Source organism: Topomyia yanbarensis, chromosome 3, assembly GCF_030247195.1.
Source record: "Topomyia yanbarensis strain Yona2022 chromosome 3, ASM3024719v1, whole genome shotgun sequence".
Lineage (NCBI taxonomy): Eukaryota > Metazoa > Arthropoda > Insecta > Diptera > Culicidae > Topomyia > Topomyia yanbarensis.
Window position 1 is genome coordinate 377611010 of NC_080672.1, and position 21020 is coordinate 377632029.

The 21020-nt window shown below is 39.9% G+C and overlaps 3 protein-coding genes across 3 annotated transcripts; 2 read left to right on the plus strand and 1 right to left on the minus strand.

Annotated features, from left to right (window-relative positions):
- The first annotated feature begins 1090 nt into the window (after window positions 1-1090).
- On the plus strand, window positions 1091-5989 carry LOC131688257 (uncharacterized). The gene has a single exon (XM_058972444.1). It carries the CDS (start codon window positions 1091-1093, stop codon window positions 5987-5989), a length of 4899 nt encoding a protein of 1632 aa, XP_058828427.1.
- Window positions 5990-7335: 1346 nt separating this feature from the next.
- LOC131690580 (defective in tip formation protein A-like) lies at window positions 7336-8740 on the plus strand. The gene is made up of 2 exons (XM_058976474.1): window positions 7336-7707; window positions 7765-8740. The coding sequence occupies exons 1-2, from the start codon at window positions 7696-7698 to the stop codon at window positions 8671-8673; spliced, it is 921 nt and encodes a 306-aa protein (XP_058832457.1). The 5' UTR covers window positions 7336-7695; the 3' UTR covers window positions 8674-8740.
- Window positions 8741-18890: 10150 nt separating this feature from the next.
- Window positions 18891-19649, minus strand: LOC131689724 (retinin-like). Its single transcript, XM_058975013.1, has 2 exons — window positions 19584-19649; window positions 18891-19517 (listed from the first exon to the last, which is right to left on the minus strand). The coding sequence occupies exons 1-2, from the start codon at window positions 19593-19595 to the stop codon at window positions 19161-19163; spliced, it is 369 nt and encodes a 122-aa protein (XP_058830996.1). The 5' UTR covers window positions 19596-19649; the 3' UTR covers window positions 18891-19160.
- Between the last annotated feature and the right edge of the window lie 1371 nt (window positions 19650-21020).

Consider the following 21020-nt stretch of genomic DNA (forward strand, 5'->3'; position numbering starts at 1 on the left):
TAGCTCTCATCGCTCTGACCTAGGTTTAATAGGACAGGGAGAGTCAGTCGAATAAAACCATTAAAACGTAATACATCGCATTTGTCTATCGCGGAAAATAAACGTATGGAGTACTTTTTATATTAGTCACAGTAACGAAGCGAGTGTTCACTAACCACGATATCACCACCGATATAGTTCACTTTTTTTTTCTACCACGATCCGGTGAACCAGCACCCATCTCGAACATTAATGGTCCTTCGAAGGACCGGATTGTGAAAATAGTGGCCGAAAATAGGCGAATTAAAAAGTGTGATAAAGCACGGCGCAAATCGAGTGCCACGGTGATACGACGCCATCGCTAGCAATTTAGCTATTTGGATCAACGTTACCACCATCGAGTCGACGCCAAAGTTGGATTCTGGGACCAGAACACGGAGCTATCAACGGGAGCATCAACTGCTCATTTCATCCTCCAGTGCACGGGTATTTCGGCGTGGCTTGGGTTGGCGAACAATAGGCTGGTAGCGTGAGTACACAATCAATTATATAAAGTACAACAATCGACGCGGTGAAGACTACATAGCTTTTGTGGCGGTTTAATAGCTTGGCTATTGTTCTGGTTGAAATGGCGTCATTGCGGGAGCTAACCAAAATCGAGCGTGGTCTCATTGATTCGCTATCTAATCTCGAATCGTTTGTAGATAAGTACAATGAAGCAAGGGACAAATCCAAAATCAATTCACGTTTGGAACGACTAGAATCTGTTTTCTCGGAGTATCGCATAAATCGGGCGAAAATGGAAGTACGACAGGAACAAGATTTGGCGTTGACTACTGACCCGTCGGACGCTAAGGAAAAGCAAGTGAAGTTGGATGTTGAAGCGTCAAACAAAAAGTCTCGATTGGATCTCGAAAACAGGTATTTTGACATTAAAGATTTTCTCGTTTCTCGTCAGTCCCCACCGACTGCTGCAGCCTCGTCCTCATCCACTGTCCCCACTCCGCCCGGCCAATCAATTGCTTCCCGAATTCACCTTCCAGTGTTCAAAATTCCTTCCTTTGACGGTAGTGTGAAAGATTGGTTGAGCTTCCGGGATTCGTTTCAAAGCATGATCGAAAAGGACGCTTCCCTCACGGCGATTGAGAAGTTTCACTACCTTTTGACGGTGCTATCTAAAGATGCCAGAACGCTTGTGGAATCTATCGAGGTAACAGCCGCAAATTACGAGGTGGCTTGGACCATGCTACAGGAACGCTTCGAAAATAAGAAGATCATCGCCCGCACTTTGATGGACGGATTTCTCGATGCTGAACCGATGAGGAAGGAATCGTATGATACTTTAGTGACACTCATCGACTCGTACGAACGCAATCTGCTTCAGTTGAAGAAACTTGGTCTTCCAACCAATGGATGGTCCCACTTACTCGCGCATTTGCTGTATAAACGTTTGGATGCAGATACTCAAAGGCATTGGGAACGATGTCACAAATCTCGCGAGACACCGAATTATGAAGAACTAGTTAAATTTCTGCGTGAGCATCTCGCTACGCTTCAGCCGCTTGCGACTATCAAACATCGGGCACAAGACCAACGTCACGATTCGTTGAAGCTCCCAACGAAACAAAGGATTGAATCCACGCTAACGACAATTACCTCTTCAAAGCGATCATGTCCACTCTGCCAAAAACCGTCACATTCTCCTTTCAAATGCGAATCCTTCAACAAAATGAATCCTGTCCAAAGACTTGAAGCAGTAAAGAAGGCTGGTCTTTGTCTAAATTGCCTTTCCTCTTCCCATTTGGTCCGGGCTTGTCCGAGCTCAGCATGTCGAGTTTGTGGTCAGAGGCATCACACGATGCTACATTTGCGATCACCCAATGGCGCATCGAGCCAAAATCAAGAAACGATTCCATCGCAACACGTCTCCGCAGTGCAGATTCAATCCAACCCTCCGGCAAAGATAGCAGAACCGCCAATGCAAACTTGTGCTGCTTCGTTACAACCTCCACAAACTCCTACCCAACCCAATGCCTCTGCTAGCCGCTCGCCTGTTGCCCTTCCTGCAAGTTCGTCCGCTACCAGTAACGTAGTATTCCTCTCAACGGCAGTAGTCCGAATTGCAGATTTGCACGGAAATACTCATCTGGCACGAGCTCTTTTGGACTGCTGTTCCGAACGAAATTTACTTAGTGAACGTCTAGCACAAAAACTCGATCTTCATCGACGAGATGATCCTCTTTCGTTCCAAGGGGTTGGACCCGCTCTCGCTAATTCCAAACAATCCGCAACGGCAAGAGTATTTTCCCGTTGCACAGATTATTGCATCGATTTAAAATTTCACATTCTTTCTGAACTCAAACCCATCCTTCCTTCAAACCGTGCACCAGTCGCAGATTGGAAGATTCCTACATCGGTGCATCTAGCTGATCCAAATTTCCACGAGCCCAATCGAATTGACGCTATAATTGGAGCAGAGGTGTACTATCGTTTACTTTCGGATGGTTTCGTTGAACTCGGTCCAAACTTGCCGATTCTCAAGGAAACCGTTTTTGGCTGGATTGTTTCCGGGAAATGTGACACATCCCCCAGCCAACCACTTGCTACCATGCTGGTATGTAGTAACGCCGATCTCGAAATGCAAATGGCAAGATTTTGGGACCTCGAATCCTGTCGGTCCGACAACACACTTTCGACGGAGGAACGCCAGTGTGAGTCGTATTTCTCGGAAACAACATACCGAGATTCAAACGGACGCTTCGTCGTATCACTGCCCAAAAGGGAAACCCTTCTCACTAGCCTTGGAGAATCTTATGCTACGGCTTTGCGACGTTATTTGTCGTTGGAAAGACGGCTGCTAATAAAGCCGGCTCTTCTGAAAGCGTATACAGCGTTCATTCACGAGTACATTGCACTTGGGCATATGGTACAAATCGACCCCACAACCGATTCCCTTCCACCTGGGAAAAAACCCTACTACATGCCTCATCACTGTATTGAACGACCGGACAGCGTGACAACGAAACTACGAGTCGTTTTCGACGCTTCGTGTGCTAGTGACACTGGATTGTCCCTGAACGACACTTTATTGGTTGGGCCGGTCGTACAAGACGACCTATACAGTATGCTTCTCCGATTTCGGCTTCAACGTTTCGCTATTGTAGCTGATCTGGAGAAAATGTATCGGCAAGTGTGGATACATCCATCCGATCGACACTTGCAACGTATCTTGTGGCGTGATTCCGCGGACGAAACAGTTCGAGCATTCGAATTATTGACCGTAACCTACGGTACAGCATCGGCACCGTTCCTCGCAACCCGCTGTTTGCAACAACTCGCTGAAGACGGGAAATCGCAATACCCAAAGGCAGCCAAAGTTCTGGTCAAGGATTTTTATATTGATGATTTGCTCTGTGGGGTCACGACAGAAGAAGAAGGAGTTGATTTATGCAACGAGCTGATCGGTCTGCTGCAATCGGCCGGTTTCAAATTGCACAAGTGGGCATCGAACAACCCCGTCATTTTAAACAACATTCCAACAGAATTGCGAGATGACCGAAATGTGCTGGAACTGGATTCATCGTCATCATCCGTCAAAACACTAGGGCTTCTGTGGCAACCTGACGAGGACGTCTTTCGCTTTCAGGTACCAAGGTGGACCATGGACTCGCCTATCACCAAACGGCTGGTGCTGTCCGATGCAGCGCGTCTATTCGACCCCCTCGGTCTGGTGGGGCCTACAGTGCTGCGTTCCAAACTGTTTATGCAGGAGTTGTGGTTGTCCAAGCTTTCCTGGGACCAGCCATTAACCGATACACTTCAAGATACCTGGAAGGAATTTCGCGATGATTTGGAGGTATTACGGACATTCTCAATTCCACGGTGGGCGGTCTCTTACGCGGACCCAGCAACCATCGAACTGCATGGGTTTTGCGATGCATCCGAGCGCGCTTACGGTGCCTGTCTATACGTTCGGACTGTAACCGCTACAGGATCGACTTCGGTAAATTTGTTAACCGCTAAATCGAAGGTAGCTCCCGCAAACACTGGAAAGGGCCAACAAAGAATCTCTTTACCTCGCCTGGAACTTTCATCGGCATTACTGCTCAGCCATTTGTATGACAAAGTGAAGAGCAGTTTTCCAGCTTCCACTCGTGCTTTCTTCTGGACGGATTCAATGATAGTCGTCCATTGGCTAGCCGCATCACCCAACCGATGGAAAAAGTTTGTGGCTAACCGAGTAGCCGAAATCCAACAGACCACTACACCCGGAACCTGGGGTCACGTGGCGGGGATCGAAAATCCAGCCGATGCTATTTCACGTGGTATGAGTGCAGCACTACTAGTCGATTTCGACATTTGGTGGCAAGGTCCGGCGTGGCTGAACCAACCGAAAAGATTCTGGCCAAATATTGTTCGGACATCCGACTGTATCTTCGACGCAGATCAACTAGAGGAGAAACCCGCAACCTCGCTACCAATTGTGCACGAAGCCTTGAGCATCTTCAAGCTGAAATCATCATTGACCGACCTCGTTCGTATAGTAGGTTATATTCGTCGTTTCATCTCTAACGCCAGAGAAAAGGACAGAAGATCCCGCCAGAATGGACTACTCACCACAGTAGAGCTGGAGATGGCTCTCCAAAACCTCGTACGAGTATCACAGCAGGAATCATTCCCTAATGACATTGGAAGCATAAAATCGTCGGGCCAAGTGAAACCAACTTCAAAGCTCAAATCGCTGTCCCCAATTCTCGTCAACGGTATACTACGAGCTCGAGGCCGCCTAAACAATGCTCCAATTCCATATAGCCAAAAACAACCGATGATTCTTGACAGTAAACATCCTTTGACGCTGCTGATAGTACGACACTATCATGTTAAGTTTTTGCACGCAGGACCTCAGCTGCTGATGGCAGCAGTGCGATCGAAATTTTGGCCTACTAGACTTCGTAATCTTGCTCGCACCGTAACTCATCGTTGCCTGAATTGCTTTCGCTGTAAACCAAATCTTTCGGAGCAAATAATGGCAGACCTACCCTCAGTCCGCGTATCGCCAACCTTCCCATTCCTCAATACGGGAGTAGACTTTTGTGGCCCATTTCACCTGCGGCCATTGCATCGGAAGGCTGCTCCACAAAAATGCTTTGTTGCAGTGTTTGTCTGCATGTCAACTAAGGCCGTGCATCTAGAAGTCGTTGGAGATCTCTCCACCGATTCTTTCATCGCTTCACTGAAACGGTTCGCAGCCAGACGTGGCGTCCCTCAGACCATATTTAGCGACAATGCGACCAACTTTATCGGAGCCAGACGAACCTTGAACGAGTTTTTGCAGCTCTTTCACACCCAACAGAACCGAGATCAAATTGTTCGACTGTGTTCGGACGAAGGCATTCAGTTCAGATTCATTCCACCACGTTCGCCACATTTCGGTGGTATTTGGGAGGCTGCGGTCAAATCCCTGAAGACGCATCTCTATCGCACACTAAAGAATGCCCTGGTGACCAACGAACAGATGCAGACTGTTTTAACGCAAGTTGAGGCTTGCCTAAACTCTAGGCCTCTCACGCAACTCAGCAATGATCCGGAAGACTTGGATGTTTTAACGCCAGGACATTTTTTAGTACACCGTCCACTGACTGCTATAGTGGAACCGTCTTACGAAGAAATCCCTACCAATCGTTTGTCGCAGTGGCAGACAATTCAAGAATTCGTCCGTCGCCTCTGGAAGCGGTGGTCAAGTGAATACCTGTCAGGCCTTCAGCAGCGGACTCGATGGACACACGAACGAAACGACGTCCACATTGGCACGATGGTGCTAGTCAAAGACGACCATTTGCCACCAATGAAGTGGCGTTTCGGACGAATAGTGGACTCAACACCCGGACCCGACGGACACGTCCGTGTAGTCAACATCCGCACCAAGGACGGCATTTATCAACGGGCAATTACACGTATTTGCGTATTGCCGATTCAAGACAACCAGCAACCTCATAACGAGATAGTCTAGTTCCAGTTGTTCGAGGTCCCAGAAAACCAGGCAATGTTGGATTGGAGGGGGCCTTATGGTCCTCTCACAAGTTAAGTATTAAGTTTCCATAAATTTTCTGGACCAAATGTTTCCCGACCTAAAGTTGCTGTTTGTTGTCAGACCTATACGCTCGACGTCAGTGGAGGAGAGGAAGGTTCAACACATCAAACCTATCAGCCCCCAGCCGTCGGTCGAAAATGTGTAGCAGCTTTAACATCATACCGGCGTCCAGCAATGGAAGCACACCGATTGGCCATCCCACAGCCGATAGTTAAATCCGACCTATCTACCCACAACCGTTGGTCGAGGAATTGCATCTAGATCCGAATAATATCTCATCAGAATAAATTTGAATTTTGAGTTGTTCAGTTATAGTTAGAGTAGATAGAATTAGACAACACCATCAAAAAGAGTTAGGCTGAATTGAAACTGAAATTTCAATGGTGGGCGGTATGTCTACGCGCACGCCGCAATTTGTTAGTCTACCTTAAATTAATTACCCAGAGATTTGATCTATCGCTCTCGTTTTGCATATCACAAAGCAGAGGAGATTTTGATTCCCTTTAGCTCTCATCGCTCTGACCTAGGTTTAATAGGACAGGGAGAGTCAGTCGAATAAAACCATTAAAACGTAATACATCGCATTTGTCTATCGCGGAAAATAAACGTATGGAGTACTTTTTATATTAGTCACAGTAACGAAGCGAGTGTTCACTAACCACGATATCACCACCGATATAGTTCACTTTTTTTTTCTACCACGATCCGGTGAACCAGCACCCATCTCGAACATACTCAATTCAAACTTTTCTTCGCTAGTATGTTTCGTAGTTTTGTTATTAAACTGTTTCTTAGAAGCCAAGCAGATATTGGTGCTAATTTATAAGCATTCCATTGCTTGTAGACCGAGTAATACACCAAATAGTGCGATGTCCCTAACAGTGTATAATTAGTCTAATCGCCCTAGTAGCTTTTGTCGCGTGCGTCTCGTTGAAGTTTTCCAGTCGAGTTCAACTTAACTCTCATGTGGCAAAGAGCCTTGTTGCACAGTCGGTGTGTTCAATCTTTGCAATTATTGCTCGTGCTTCTCGGTTCGAATTTCAGTCAACCATTACCCCAGGTCAAAATAAAATTACGACACAATTGCTCATCTTGTATTACCGACCGATCGATCATTCCCCTTTCGTAGGTTTATCCGTGTCTGGTGCAGGGTTAAACGCAATACTTTCACTTTTGGCAAGGCGAATTGTTTCGCGATGCTCTTTAAATTGGCCTATCCCAAGGATGGCCACTTTAAATGTGATCTCGCGGGCGAACAAGGAAGACAACCGGCCTTTGCTGCCGTTGGTGGATGGATATCCGAGCTGGTCGCTGGAAAAAGTGATGTTATTCTAGCCAACGGAGATGCATCTCGGACCGTGCTGGCGAATCAAGTCCAGCTCTGCTAGGAAACTAAAAATAAGCAGCAAGACTAAGAACTCGATCCGGGGGAAAAACATGGCAGCAGCGGTTGACAGGCGTTTGTGTATTTCGTTTTATAATGTCAAATCGGTTCGTATACAGATGACGATAACGGTCTGACCTTGGAGAAGGTATATATACGCAGAGTTGAGACATTTTCGCCGTGAGTCTGTTGCAGTCAATAACCAGTGGAACGACAACAGGATTAGTTTGAAGAAGGAAAAATGTTTCGAATAGTTGGTGTTTGTACGCTGGAACAAAGCGAATCATTCATATGTGCTTCATTATTATAGGTGACATTTTGTGCAATCGTGACTGTATTGCCCCATGTTTTGGGTCAAACACCTGAATCTAATAATGAAACTAGCACGGTAAGTGCTCAAGATATTTTTGATCTAAACGAGGAAGATTTCCAATTATGGTTGTCGGGGAGAGTCCCAAAGGCCTGGGGAACACCTACCAATATCAGTACTACTACAACCGTTCCTAGTACGACCACAACTGTATCTAGTACGACCATTGGAAATCAGATCGATTCGATAGATGATCAAACTACGGTTAAAGAAGAGCTTCCAACTACTGATAGCCCGAGAATACTACCGTCCACCTCAACTCAGCCGGCGTCTAGCAGTAACGATTTAGGTCCGGGATACATGTACAGGCGACCCGAAAATTTTCAAACCTGGTTGAAAATCCACATGCAGCAGTCTCAACAAGTTACCAATCAATTGATAGCTGGTGTCAACAGTTTACCGTACTCTCCTGAAAATGTAGCATCCGATCAAAGTTGTCAGCTCATCACCAGATTGCTCCAGCGACGCCCGGGAGCAGTATCGTATCAGTCATCAGCTACCATCCATCGTTTTCAGGAGAGTTCAACTGAAGAGCCTCCATTCCCAGGTAGTTCACACCACAGTGACTTGTTCCTTAGTCAAAACCAGCAGCAGAAACCTCCACAATCGATTCCACCACCACCACCACCAGCAGCTTCGCCTCCAACAAGGATTCAGCAGCTTCCACGGCAACCTCAACAGGTACTGTATCAACAACAGTTGCGAGTGCCGGAACCAACCGTGATCCCACTTAGACCACACCAAAGACAACGAACCTCGGAGTACTACGGAAAACCTGCTTTTTTCAGACAACCGTGGGCATTTTCGCAGCCTTCTTACGAGGCTCCAGTTGTGGTTAGTTATTACTGATGCGTAACATTATTGTATATATTTCAATCCAAATGTATAGAAATTAAAATTATTTTTTTATTTCATTGGCTGCAGTTTTAATAAAAAATGAATCGAAACCATAAATGCGTCATGTTTGTGTCAATTTATGTTTCCTGAATATATTGGTTCAGATGGCAGTTCCATATATGTATGCCTGAAGCATTCGATATAAAAAATTAAAGTATCCTACCACCTGGCATCTGTTACCGAGGAGGACAAGCTTACTTGCTTACTTAGAAATGCCTAATAATAGCTCAAAACCTTGTTTAGAGCAGTATACAATGTCAAGGGAGAGTGCTGATCTATATGGGGTCTACTTATCTACCTCACAACCAACTTTGCCAAAAAACAGCAAAATTTTACCCAATATATTTTTGGAAAAATAACACCAAGTGTGTTCAAAAGTAGTATCCTGCAGCACGCTTGTCGTGATCGGCAACAACTTGTGACAACAACGATGCATTGTTTCGATGCTACTTATTCGAAATCACCATTGGGCACTACATATGTTTGCGAAGTCAAGCCAGACGGATCCGCTCAGAATTCCGACCCAAGTCCTTGAAACAGCCAACGCCGTACTTCAGAAGAACAAACCGGAATTGGTGGTTACACCGTCGATCTCAACCAGATGGGCGGGCATGTAGATGGGATAGCACTTCACAAATGACTTTTCGCTAGTAACGTTGTTTTAGACAGAAAATCACAACTCTGAGGTAATTTGGGGAAACTTTCGAGATTTCACGACTGAATATTCCTGCGTCAGCTCTATGGAAATTTTAGGAATACTTCGCGGATTACCTTCCTTTGATCCGAATAAATATCAATGTGTATGTTTTGGGTGTATTCCATTAGGCATAAATACGTTAGGCATACGGACGTTTGGCATTCGTACGTTAGGCATAGTGGGCGTTAGGCATTAAGATGTTACGCATAATGGACGATAACCATAATATATGTTAGACATAATGGACGTTAGGCATAATGGACGATTGGCATAAATTATTATATATCACTTAGAGGGACTTATTATTCGGCAGTGATGGACTCGGGTGGTACGAGCCTGTATGTTTGATTTTTTGGATGTTGTAGAATTACATTCAACAAATAAACCACCTTGATTTTAAGTAATTATTCACGTAAATGAATAAATTTCACCAATAAATTTTGAAAGACATCACGTGGTTCCCGTAAACCACATCTGACATCCTGTAGAGCCTATCGGATTTACACATGACCCTTAAGTGATGCGATAATGAATCGTGAAAGTGAATTTCCTGTGTGAACTAGCAGAAGTGAACATGGAAGAAGTGAAATGAATTTCAATCTGGTAAATTTTTCAACGTAAGTTTTAGTTTTTGTTCAATTTCACGATGGTGTAAATTGATGATTTTTGGTATTTCAGAGCCTCTTAGGGACCATTCATAAATTACGTAACGCTTTTAGGGGGGGAGGGGGTACGACAAGTTGTGACATAGGGGGGAGGGGGTGTTAACTAGATGGTTACGTAACATGTTTTCATCGAAGAAAAAAAATTTTTTCTTGGAATTTGTTACGTAACAGGGGAGGGGGGATGGAAAAATTTGTGACAATTTGTTACATAGGGGGAGGGGGGGTCAATTTTGGGCAATTTTTGCGTTACGTAATTTATTAATGGTCCCTTACTAGACTTGGTAGAGTACATCAGGGGCAGCATCAATTTTAATGTAAAAGAGTCCATATAAGTTAATTTGTTTCCAAAACAAGTTGTACTATAAATTTAGCATATCAATAAATTGATAAAATCACAATAACTCGTTTTATGTTTAGAATGGAAAATATTCGAAAATAATAAAACTAAAATCTATATGGGGTATCATGTGATAATATTTGTCATATTTTCTCCAAATAATTTTTTCGAGAATGTATGTTAGCTGGTATATTAAGACATTAACGTAGATTAATTTCCTACATACATGCTTGGTGCATAGAAAAAAAGAAAATATATGCCGTGAAGAACTGCTCATGAAAGAAAGAATGATGCATTTTATTATTCATTCAATGAATATACGAGTATTGCTGCTTCTATATTGATTGTTTCTCATATTATTCAGTTCAATGATTAAATTCTTGAGGCCATCAAAGATACAACTACAGAAACTGTCTGATACGAGGGAGAGCTGTTTCGTGTACTGTGACGAGTTACCGAAACAAATAAGGTATCGTTCCAAACAAAACAGTTGTAGCCTAATGCTGATACTGTCCGTTAGGGCATTGCAATTTTTTTTTAAATTCTCCCATATTGTGACAAATGTCAAAGTAAGCTTAGATGCCAAATTTTAGATCATTTGGTCAATTTTAGACTCCCGCCCACTTTGCTTGAAATTTTTGAAGTTGGTACTATGGGAAAATATAGAGGAAAAATATACTAAATGTTATAATTTTTGAAGTAGGAATCAGAAAATTATAATTTATACCTCTTTTAAAAGGAAATGACCTAAGTCTTTGAAAAGAGATATTCATCTTTCGAGAAAAATAGGGGAATGTGGGGTACTAAGTCATTTTGGCCCCAAAATCTCCTATTTTTCATAATTTTTCTGCTTTGTGATGCAAATCATACATATTTTGCAGTTTTTCTAATGTGAACAAATCTCAGGAATCGAACGGAACCTTTTTGACCTTTGTCCGAATACGGGAAGTTGGGGTTATAAAAAAATTTCAAGCGAAATGGGCGGAAGTCTAAAATTGTCCAAATGATGTGAAATTTGGCATCTGAGCTTACTTTGACATTTGTCACAATGAGAATGCAAAAAAAAAATTTTTTGCGTCTCCAACATTTTTATTCATGTTCTGTCATTTTTACTAAATTTTGTTAGGATGCCGACCAAATTTTCCTAAATGTTAAAAAGTGATCATTTTACGAAATTGTCAGTAACATTTGTCCTGTTAATAGAATAAATTAAATGCCCTCACCAGTTATTAGATACCTTAGTATGCTTATGTCTCTATATTATGCAATTGTAGAAATGTTATGAACCAAAGACAAAAAGGTGCCGACAATCGACCACATTTCCATATTTGTTTATCCTATTTTTTCATTTTATTTGTTATATTTTATTTTTTTTTTACTTTCATTTTTTTTTGGTTAATATAAACCTTTTGTTCAGTTTATTTTATTTATCTATTCGATTTATTTTGTTTACGTTATTTAATTTGTTTTATTTATTTATTTTACTTTATTTACCTTTATCTACCTACAAAATGTCGTACTAGATGCACAAAATCACCATATACGTGGCACGCTGGAGACAATATACGTACTTATTTACTGAAATTGAGGATTTCTGTCAACAATATACATGTTGAACGCTTCAACTTCTAACATTAAAGCGATTCTAGAGAATGCGTATACGCATGCATATGCCACAGAATCTCACAAGGCACACGATATCCACAGCATATGCGCCTAAAACATTTTTTCGGTAAAGAAGGGCATTGAGTAAAAACAATAATTGCCTACATTAATTACACGGTGCTACAGTGATTTTGTACTTTTTAAGAGACCTAGTATTGGCTGTAGATCTCTTCAAATGTAACACAAAACAATGTATGAAAAATGTTGTATACCCTCAAAATCTTGAATTATAGCAAAAAAAAACCATTTTTCGAAACTTTTGGCATTAAATTTTTTTTACGCGGTCATTTTTCAACCGATTGAAATTTTTTTGAGTGTTTTTCTTTAAGAAGAAGAAATTACCTTTCCAACGGTATGCTGTGTTACGTTCTTTCGTTAAAAATAATATGCGGTTTCGAGACAACAATATGAAAGTTACCATTATTTTGCTACTTTTTCATTAAAAATATAAAAATTGCTCACCATTTTTATTAGAAAACGTATTTGTTTTAAAAAAATTTAAGGATAAAATTTAATTCCGAAATTAAATGTTTTCTTTAAATTTTTATTAAAACAATGACGCTTCCTAATCAAATGTTGAGCAATTTTCATATTTTAATTGAAAAAAATAGCAGAATAATGATGATTTTCATATTGTTGTCCCGAAACCGCATAGTACTCTTAACAAAACATAGCATATCGTTGAAAGGTCATTTCTCTTTCTTTCCAAAACATTTAAAAATTTAAAACCAGTTAGAAAAAGACCACGCAAAAAAAAATTGTGCCAAAAGTTCCGAAAAATTGTTTTTTTTTCTATAAATCAAGATTTTGATGGTATATTAAATTCATCAAACGTGGTTTCGTGTTGTATTTGACTAGACCTACAACCTTTACTATATTCAATTATTTTTATTTTGTAGCATCGCGTTATCCAACGTTGCGAAAATACGCAAAAAAATACAGGAAAAGTAACATTTTTGTATATGGATGAAGGGCGCTGAAAAGCATACAACAACCGTGTTGATTTTTTTTATATTTTCTACATTTTTCGGATTCAAACTTGCGACGTTTGAATTGTAGCACAGGGACGACTTCACACATCTACTTCAACCATAAAAAACCATATGATATTTCGTAATCGTACCATGTCTGTAAGTGGAGAAACGCTAATCACTGCCGAATACGCGGCACTCTGAGTTCAAACATGAGAGAAAACGTAAGTAAATTTGCAAAAAACGAGTTTCTTTTTTATTGTGATATGTTAAGTTGTGTCTAGCTTTTTGAAGTCGTTGTGATGTTGTTATATAATTCTACTATTCCAACACATAGAAACCATCTTGAAAAGCTATTTATTTTATTTAATTTATTTTAACAATTTAATTTTTTTTATTTCAATTGTAGAGGTTTTAACTTTAGAATCATTCGCATCTTTTCGGGTTAGAAAAATCTGTTTTAGAAAAATTTCTTGGAATCGAACCCAGGTGAGCTGCGTACAAGGCAATCGATTTACCAACCACGCCATGCCCGTCCCTCACAATTTTATTTATTTTATCCATTTCCACTTTAATCAGGCAATATTTTATTCGCTTTCTTAATTTTAATAATTTGCTTTATATTGCTCATGCTACTCACTTTATGAATTTGATTATTGTTGTCATTGCATAAAACCATATTTCTTTACTCATTTTCTTAATGTTGTCAATTTATTCAGTTTTCAATTGTTTAATTTCGTTTATTTTCTTCACGTTGTTAATTTCATTATTTATATTTATTTGGTATATTTATTATAATTTTTGTTTGTTGTTCTCGAAACTGTGGTCACCGCTTTTCTGGTTGAATGCGTAGGTACTATGTATGAGTTTTGTGGACTATTGCACCAGCAAATAGAGGTGTGTTTAAGAAATGTCTCATCTTTCTACCAGGTGCACTAAATCGATTTTTTTATTTGAAACCATTCCTGCAAGGGCATATTTGTATTTTTACTCGAATTAATCGAAAATCTTATGTTAGGCATGTTAACTTTTAAAATAAATATACACATTTGTAGCTTTAAGCTGTTGTCATCTCCTATTCGAAAATTTTCACGACGCCACCCGCATTAGGGCTTGGTAAGGCAAAACTGGTTTGGAATGGTGTCGAAACGGTCGACGTGTTCTGGATATCACATATATAAGAGAATGTTTGTCTGGGGTGTGGTATACAATTTTATTTTTGCATCAAATAGTATGGTATACGCGCTAGCAGAGTTCAGAATATATTGGCTCAAATGGCACGTTTTGAGTTCAGTAAACCTAGAGCATTAGAATCGTCATTGCTTGACACGGCCATCTTCAACGATACTTAGGATAGGGCATGAAATGTTGATGTAACACGTACTTAAGGAAGGCCACCGACTCGTTGGCACTTCCATAGGTATTACGGAGTTGGATTGAAGGATAGGTATAGGTCTAGAATTCGCCACAAGCAGGCAATACGACCACGAAATGAATATGTTTCTATGAAGTGGGATGATTAGTCTTTGATTATATGAATACTCAAAGCAAAAAGATACTTAGTTATGTTCTCTTGTGTTTAAATTCGGGATAGCCGGCCATTGAGAGTGATTTACTTTTGCCCTGAGCTACAGCAATTTGAACTTCAAACAGCCGTTTGTTTTTACGCGGGGGATACGTACCACGTAAAAAAATCGCACGGAAAAACCGCGTTATTTGGAAAATCCGCGTAAAAAACTGCGTTAATTGGAAAATCCGCGTAAAAGCCCACAGCAAAAGGCTTAGAATATTTTTGGAAGTTTTGCGGATCGCTGGTTTATGATAAGATCTAATATTCGAGGAAGTTTTGGAAGATTAGCCATGTTTTTTTATGCGGGATATACCGCTTCAATTGAAAAATTCATCTTGAGCCGAATGTTGATATCTTGAATTTCAAAATGGCGTCAAAATATATTTCTGGCACCCACTCGTCAAGACCATTCCGGAAATACCCAAATTGTTGAGGCGCGGCCCATAAGAAGTCTTCCAGACCCGTCTCTTTCATCTTTCCGAAAATCTTCTAAGTTTTTTGCATTCAAAAGGGCTTAGAATATTTTTGCAAAAACCGCGTCAATTGGAAAATCCGCATGAAAAAAATCGCGTTCGTATTCCTAACAATGCGTGCTAAGACTTTAGTGATCCAAAACTTCGCATTGATTGCGCTTCTGTATTCTTCCTAGCCTGTTCTTGGGTCTCCCAGGTCTGAAACGGATCAATCGACTATTAAGTAAATCAGAGAGCGTTGGTAATCGTTATGTTCAATTGTCCACGTTTCCTGCAACAATTCTGCCAGCTATTATCCTGTTCTATTGTGTATTAGTGATTGTTTTATGGTTGTTGCGTCAGGCTGCATTATCATGTTGTAACATCTCTTTGCATATATTGGAAATAGCTGAATACGATCCTCCACAACTTGGGTCCTCTCCTCCTCTTACCTATTTATCCTAACCTTGTTAAATGCCTCTACCCTCGGCTGTATTTCTTGCTTATTCTATTTAAAGTTTTAATATGTTACAACTAAATCTCAGAAAACAGACATCCAGGTTCGAACAAACAAGTTTAAATTGATTGTTTTGCCATTTAAACCAATACCCCCTAGTACACTACACTCACCATATTGGCATATTCCATTATAATTATGACGATCACTTGGATATCAATTGAGTGGTCCACTGTCAATTCAGTAAAACTCACACATTAACCGGAGTAACGACAGAACCACCTCTGGGGGTAACATCACAATTACCTTTGAAAGTGTCGTAATTTTTTTTTGCTAAACTTTTATGCTTGAGATGGTCGTCTGTTCTCTGTGCCTAAATTGATGTTGCTTCTCAGTTTTTCACGCCCCAGACGGAATTTGGCCTTAATCCCACTGCTCTGTCATCGATGTTAATGTTTGGAATATGATTAAAGGGGAAGGGCTATATCAGGAAGGTTTATGTCACGTATTCGTTATGGATTATTGTTTTTATGGGGCCATTCATAAACCATGACTCGCAAGAAAAAAAAGTCCTTCCACTTCAAGCATATTCCAAATTTTTCGTTTTATTTTTAGTTTTTATCTCGGTTATGAATGTTGCGTCACGCTCTTTACCAACTATAAATACGCGACATTATTTATAAACGGTTCCTTGGTGATATGTTTAGAGCAGACATGCCAATGAAAAATAGGATTGACAGGATTTTAGCACCTTGTGTCACATATTTATGTTTGTTATACATACTAAGAATACCAAATCATGTGATGTGAAGGCCTGGAAGATTAGAGAAGCAATCCTCCCCCTACTCCCGCCTTCCACACTATTTTTGATCAATACTTTAATTCTTGACAATTGTAGAAATTAGAGTCTTCTCTTGAAGAAACCCGAATTATACCATGACGGTCTAACCATCTCTGGCAAAAATGGGATTTTTACGCATATACACATACATATACACACATGCATTCATTTACACACACAGCCTCTTTCCGATATCAACGAACTGAATCGAATGGTATACGAACCTCGACCATCCGGCCAACGTTAAAAAGTCGAATCTAGGATCGATTGCATAACATTTTTACATAAGAAAGGCAAACATACAGGGTGTTTGGTTGATGATGATGATGATGATGATGGTCCCACCTCATACCCCCACAAAGGTGTGAGCTGAACGATTTATCTAAAAGATAATTAATATTTTGATCCATAACAAAACCAGTTAACAAAAAGAAACGGACTGGTTCAATTTGCAGACATAGCCTTTCCTTCAAAAGAACGTAACCAGATACATTTCGAATATTCAGTTCATGGTTAAGAATCTCTCGAGGGGTGATAGACTGTCATATTTGGAGAAAAAAATTGTTCAACACATACCCTCAAATCTCAACCGTTACAGAGTTATTGAACTTTTTGTGTAAAAAACTTATTTGTCTTAAAATACCTCTAACTTTAAAAGTATACTTTGTATTTTAAATGTTTTAGTTCCATTAGAAAGGTGAGAAAATTTCCTATGAACGATGTTCTCATATCTTTTAGTTAATTAGTTTTAATTACCTTTTAGCTGTAAAGTAGTTAAAAGTTAGTGTTTTTGAGGAGGTTTCTCGAAATAATGAAGTATGATTATAGCAATATCTATTATCCAAAAGTTGGGTTTTAGGACAATTCATAATTTGTTCTTGGATATCATATTCCTATCTCTTCTCATTTCTTTGTAATTTCATTACTATACTTTTCCTGTAACCGACTTGCAAGTGCTTAAAAGACTCTAATCTAAAAATATGCTTTATATCGTTATTTACAAGATTTCATTGGAAAGCTGAGAAAATGTCCTATCAGTGTATGTACAAATATCTTTTAGTTAAGTGTACTAAATGATTTTTTACTAACGAAATATCTAATAATTTGTGTTTTTTTTGAGAGTTTTTTAATTATTCTAATTATTAATCAACAAAATTTATCGTTACTCTTGTTCATTTGAAGCCCCTTAATGTTCTCTATAACTTGTTATTTGACACTTTATCCCTATCGCTTTTCATTTCACTGCAATTTAATAGTTAACACAGCATGACCTCACCACAAATGTAGTGGGTTCTAAATCGTTATTTTTGCATATGAAACGATGTGATAAAAACGATTTTGCGTCGAAACCAAAAGAGATAATTGGATGGAATCTAAGAAAGAACTGTAGAACTTGCTGTAATGCATTATTTTGATGATAATAATGGTGATGTTTATTATTTACAATTTTAAGAAAATTAACGAAAATGCTAATAATAGCACTAACTTTAAACTAATTTACTTTTAAAAGAATACTAAATTCACTTAACTGAAAGGTATTAATACATTTTTCTCTGTAAAATTTTCCTGGCTTTCGAATAAAAAGAAAAATAATACAATAAGTACCATACTTTTTCAATTAGAGCTGTTATTAGTGAAAATGAGATAAAAAATATCCAAGTTAAATAACCCAAACTCATGAAAATAAGAAAAGGTAAGTGTATCATGTCAAAAAACGAATTATGCAACTCATCAAGACTAACAATCTGGATTATTAAAATGATGAGGTTAACTATTAGGATTTTCAAGAAATGAACGAAAAATCGATTAAAAATGTTTAATTTTCAATAAATTACTTTGAAAAGGCTACTTAAGCTCATTAGCTGAAACATGTGATGGCATCACTCAATGCGATTTCTCACCTTCCCAGTGGACCTAAAATATTTGAAATAAAAAGTATACTTTTTGAGTTAGAGGTATTTTAAGACAAATAAGTTTTTAACACAAAAAGTTCAATAACTTTGTAACGGTTGAGATTTGATGGTATATGTAGAACAATTTTTTTTCTCCAAATATGACAGTCTATCACCACCCGAGAGATTCTTAACCATGAACCAAACACCCTGTATTTTGAGTTATTACAATCGACCAAGATACTAATGCCTTCAACTATATATGAACAGTCTCGGACCTCTAATTGAACCAACTTAATTTCCTTTCTCTGAACTCCCATATATCTTCACACCCAGTTTACCGTAGATAGTAACCGGCATGATAAAACAGGTCCAACCACTAGTAAATGCTATATTCTGGATTAGGTTAGCCGTATCGTGCGCTATATTGCACTAACCATATAGTTCGATTAAATTCCAACAATTAATTTCTACTGGAACATGAAGCAGTAATACGGTGTTGTTCTCTATATATATACTGTCCATGATCGCATATATGTATCGTTTTCTTTGGGATTTCCTATCTTTATGGGACTGATTTGCGATCATGGCCAGTATAGTAGATAAATGAAAACATCTCAACTCAACTTTTTGGCTCACTTTTATTCGCAGCTTTCCAATCAATCTTCTCATCTTTCACCAACAATCAAAGTGAACAAAAGAAGCTTGATCTGCCCGTCGTCGGTCAGTCAGGAACACCGCAAACGTTTTGAACATTCAGCATACACCATATTCGGCAACGGCCGGCAGCTAGCCGCCGATGGCATCTTGGAATACAAATAATTTACATATCACGTAACATCCCGTTGGTCCGCATTCATCCTGGTTCTGAGCGCTTCCTCGCCGGTCAGTTTCAGTAGTGTCCATGTCCATAATGTAACGCCGGAGCAAAGGCATAGCTGTAGGACGGGTATGCATGGTAAGCGGTCTTGATAACCGGAGTCGAAACGACGGTATGCTTCACAGTTGGCGCGTAGATCGGTTCGGCATACTTGGCCGAACTATGCACAACGGTCGAGCTCTGGTGGGAAACGGCTGTCGGGATGTGTTTCACAACGGTGCCGACATGTGCGACCGCCGGTTCCTCGATGATGCTCTTTTCGTAGTAAATCTCTGGCTTGGCAATTAGAGTCGGTGCGTGGTAGGCCAGTGGGGCATAACTGTATCCGGGACGGGCAGCTGCTAGGGCAATCAATGTCGACAACACCACCTGGAATGGACGGATAGGATTCGAATGATCAAAATTTTTTTTTTATAACACAGGATCAGTTCTTACCAATTTGAACATTTTGAAAAGAAGGTTGATTGTTGAATTTGTGCAGGAGGTCTGTGTTGAAGAACGAACGGTTTAAACTATGATCTTAGCTGAGTCAGCTAGCTTCTTTTATACCCTGGATTCTTGGTATTGTGACGCTGGGGCTCCATTTAGCTATTCATTGAGCTACCGGTGTCGAGCCACCGCGCGAAGGTAAAAGCACACCAGCTGCAGAAAGCTTTTCAGAAGGGGTTAATTTTACGATGGTGTTGTGTTGAAGGGGTAATGCACATACATGCAACACCACAACCACTTTTACTGTGATCCAGAGTTGGCACGAAAGTGTAGGTTGTGGGCTGCTGCCTGCCCTACCGCCAAGAATTGTCCGGTTTATGCTGTCCACCGAATCGGCTAACATGCTGTCGATTGGTTGGACTGGGGGTGGCGCAAAGAAGGAAAATCTCGAGCTGAAAAGAAGCTTTTTGCAGTGCAATCCGTGTTCGCATATTCGTGAGCCCCGAGCTAGTACAAGGTGCTGGGCCCGCGTGGTGTAATAATGATTTTGATTCTTTCCTGCCGGCAGTAAATAATATTTTCCATTGGTACGATCTTAACGAACCAAATTTGTCATCGGATTTAATGTAAGTGGTTCTCAGTAGATGGAAATATTCTTCCTTACAGTCATTCGAAATGTTTTGTTGGATTGGATTTTTCCATTTGAAAATATTTCCAATACCGTGAGACGATCCTGTTACATTACATTTAGACGAACATTTTAACGTAAATGTTTAAGAAATGTCAGTCTAAGTGGCGTTGATTCGACAGTCATTGAATTGATAAAAGATAAGAAAGGCTTCCATTTCTAAATCTCCCACGGATGTTCGAAAAAACTAATCAAAAAGCTGATCAGGTCTTTCAATGACGTTTTTGAAAAGAAATTGCCTGTTCGGAAAACAGTGTAGCTAAAAGTTTGAAGATTTGGAAATGTTACGCATGATATTGAATTAGTTATAATAACAAAATTAGGAATTCTATCATTCGGAATTTGATGGAAATCCCAGCCTTCCAAATTCGTAGTTAATTTAAGAGAAAGTGATTCAATAAAGTTCAAACAAAATCAATTCTAGGAAATTTATCTGGAACTCGTGGAACACCTTCCAATTTCCGGTATGTAGTTTTTATCGACAGTTCATATAGAACGGCCAAGCAATCACTCCGAAAAACATCAAGTTAACCCTTTGCGACGCAGTGGGACGTATACGTCCCACCTACTTCTCGTTTTTGTTGGATTTCTAGTTAGCGATGACATATTAATGCGAATTCTTTCTTTTAATCAACTCTTAGGGATATAAGGAGTACAACTAGCACGAAAAATTATGTGAATTTGTTAATTACTTATTAGTTAGAAACAATTAAAACTCCAAAATCTCGTTTTTTTACAATAAATTCGGCTGTGTC

Bases quoted from the DNA above. Each gene is read 5' to 3' on its own strand.
- LOC131688257 (XM_058972444.1), top strand. From the start codon at position 1,091: ATGATCGAAAAGGACGCTTCCCTCACGGCGATTGAGAAGTTTCACTAC.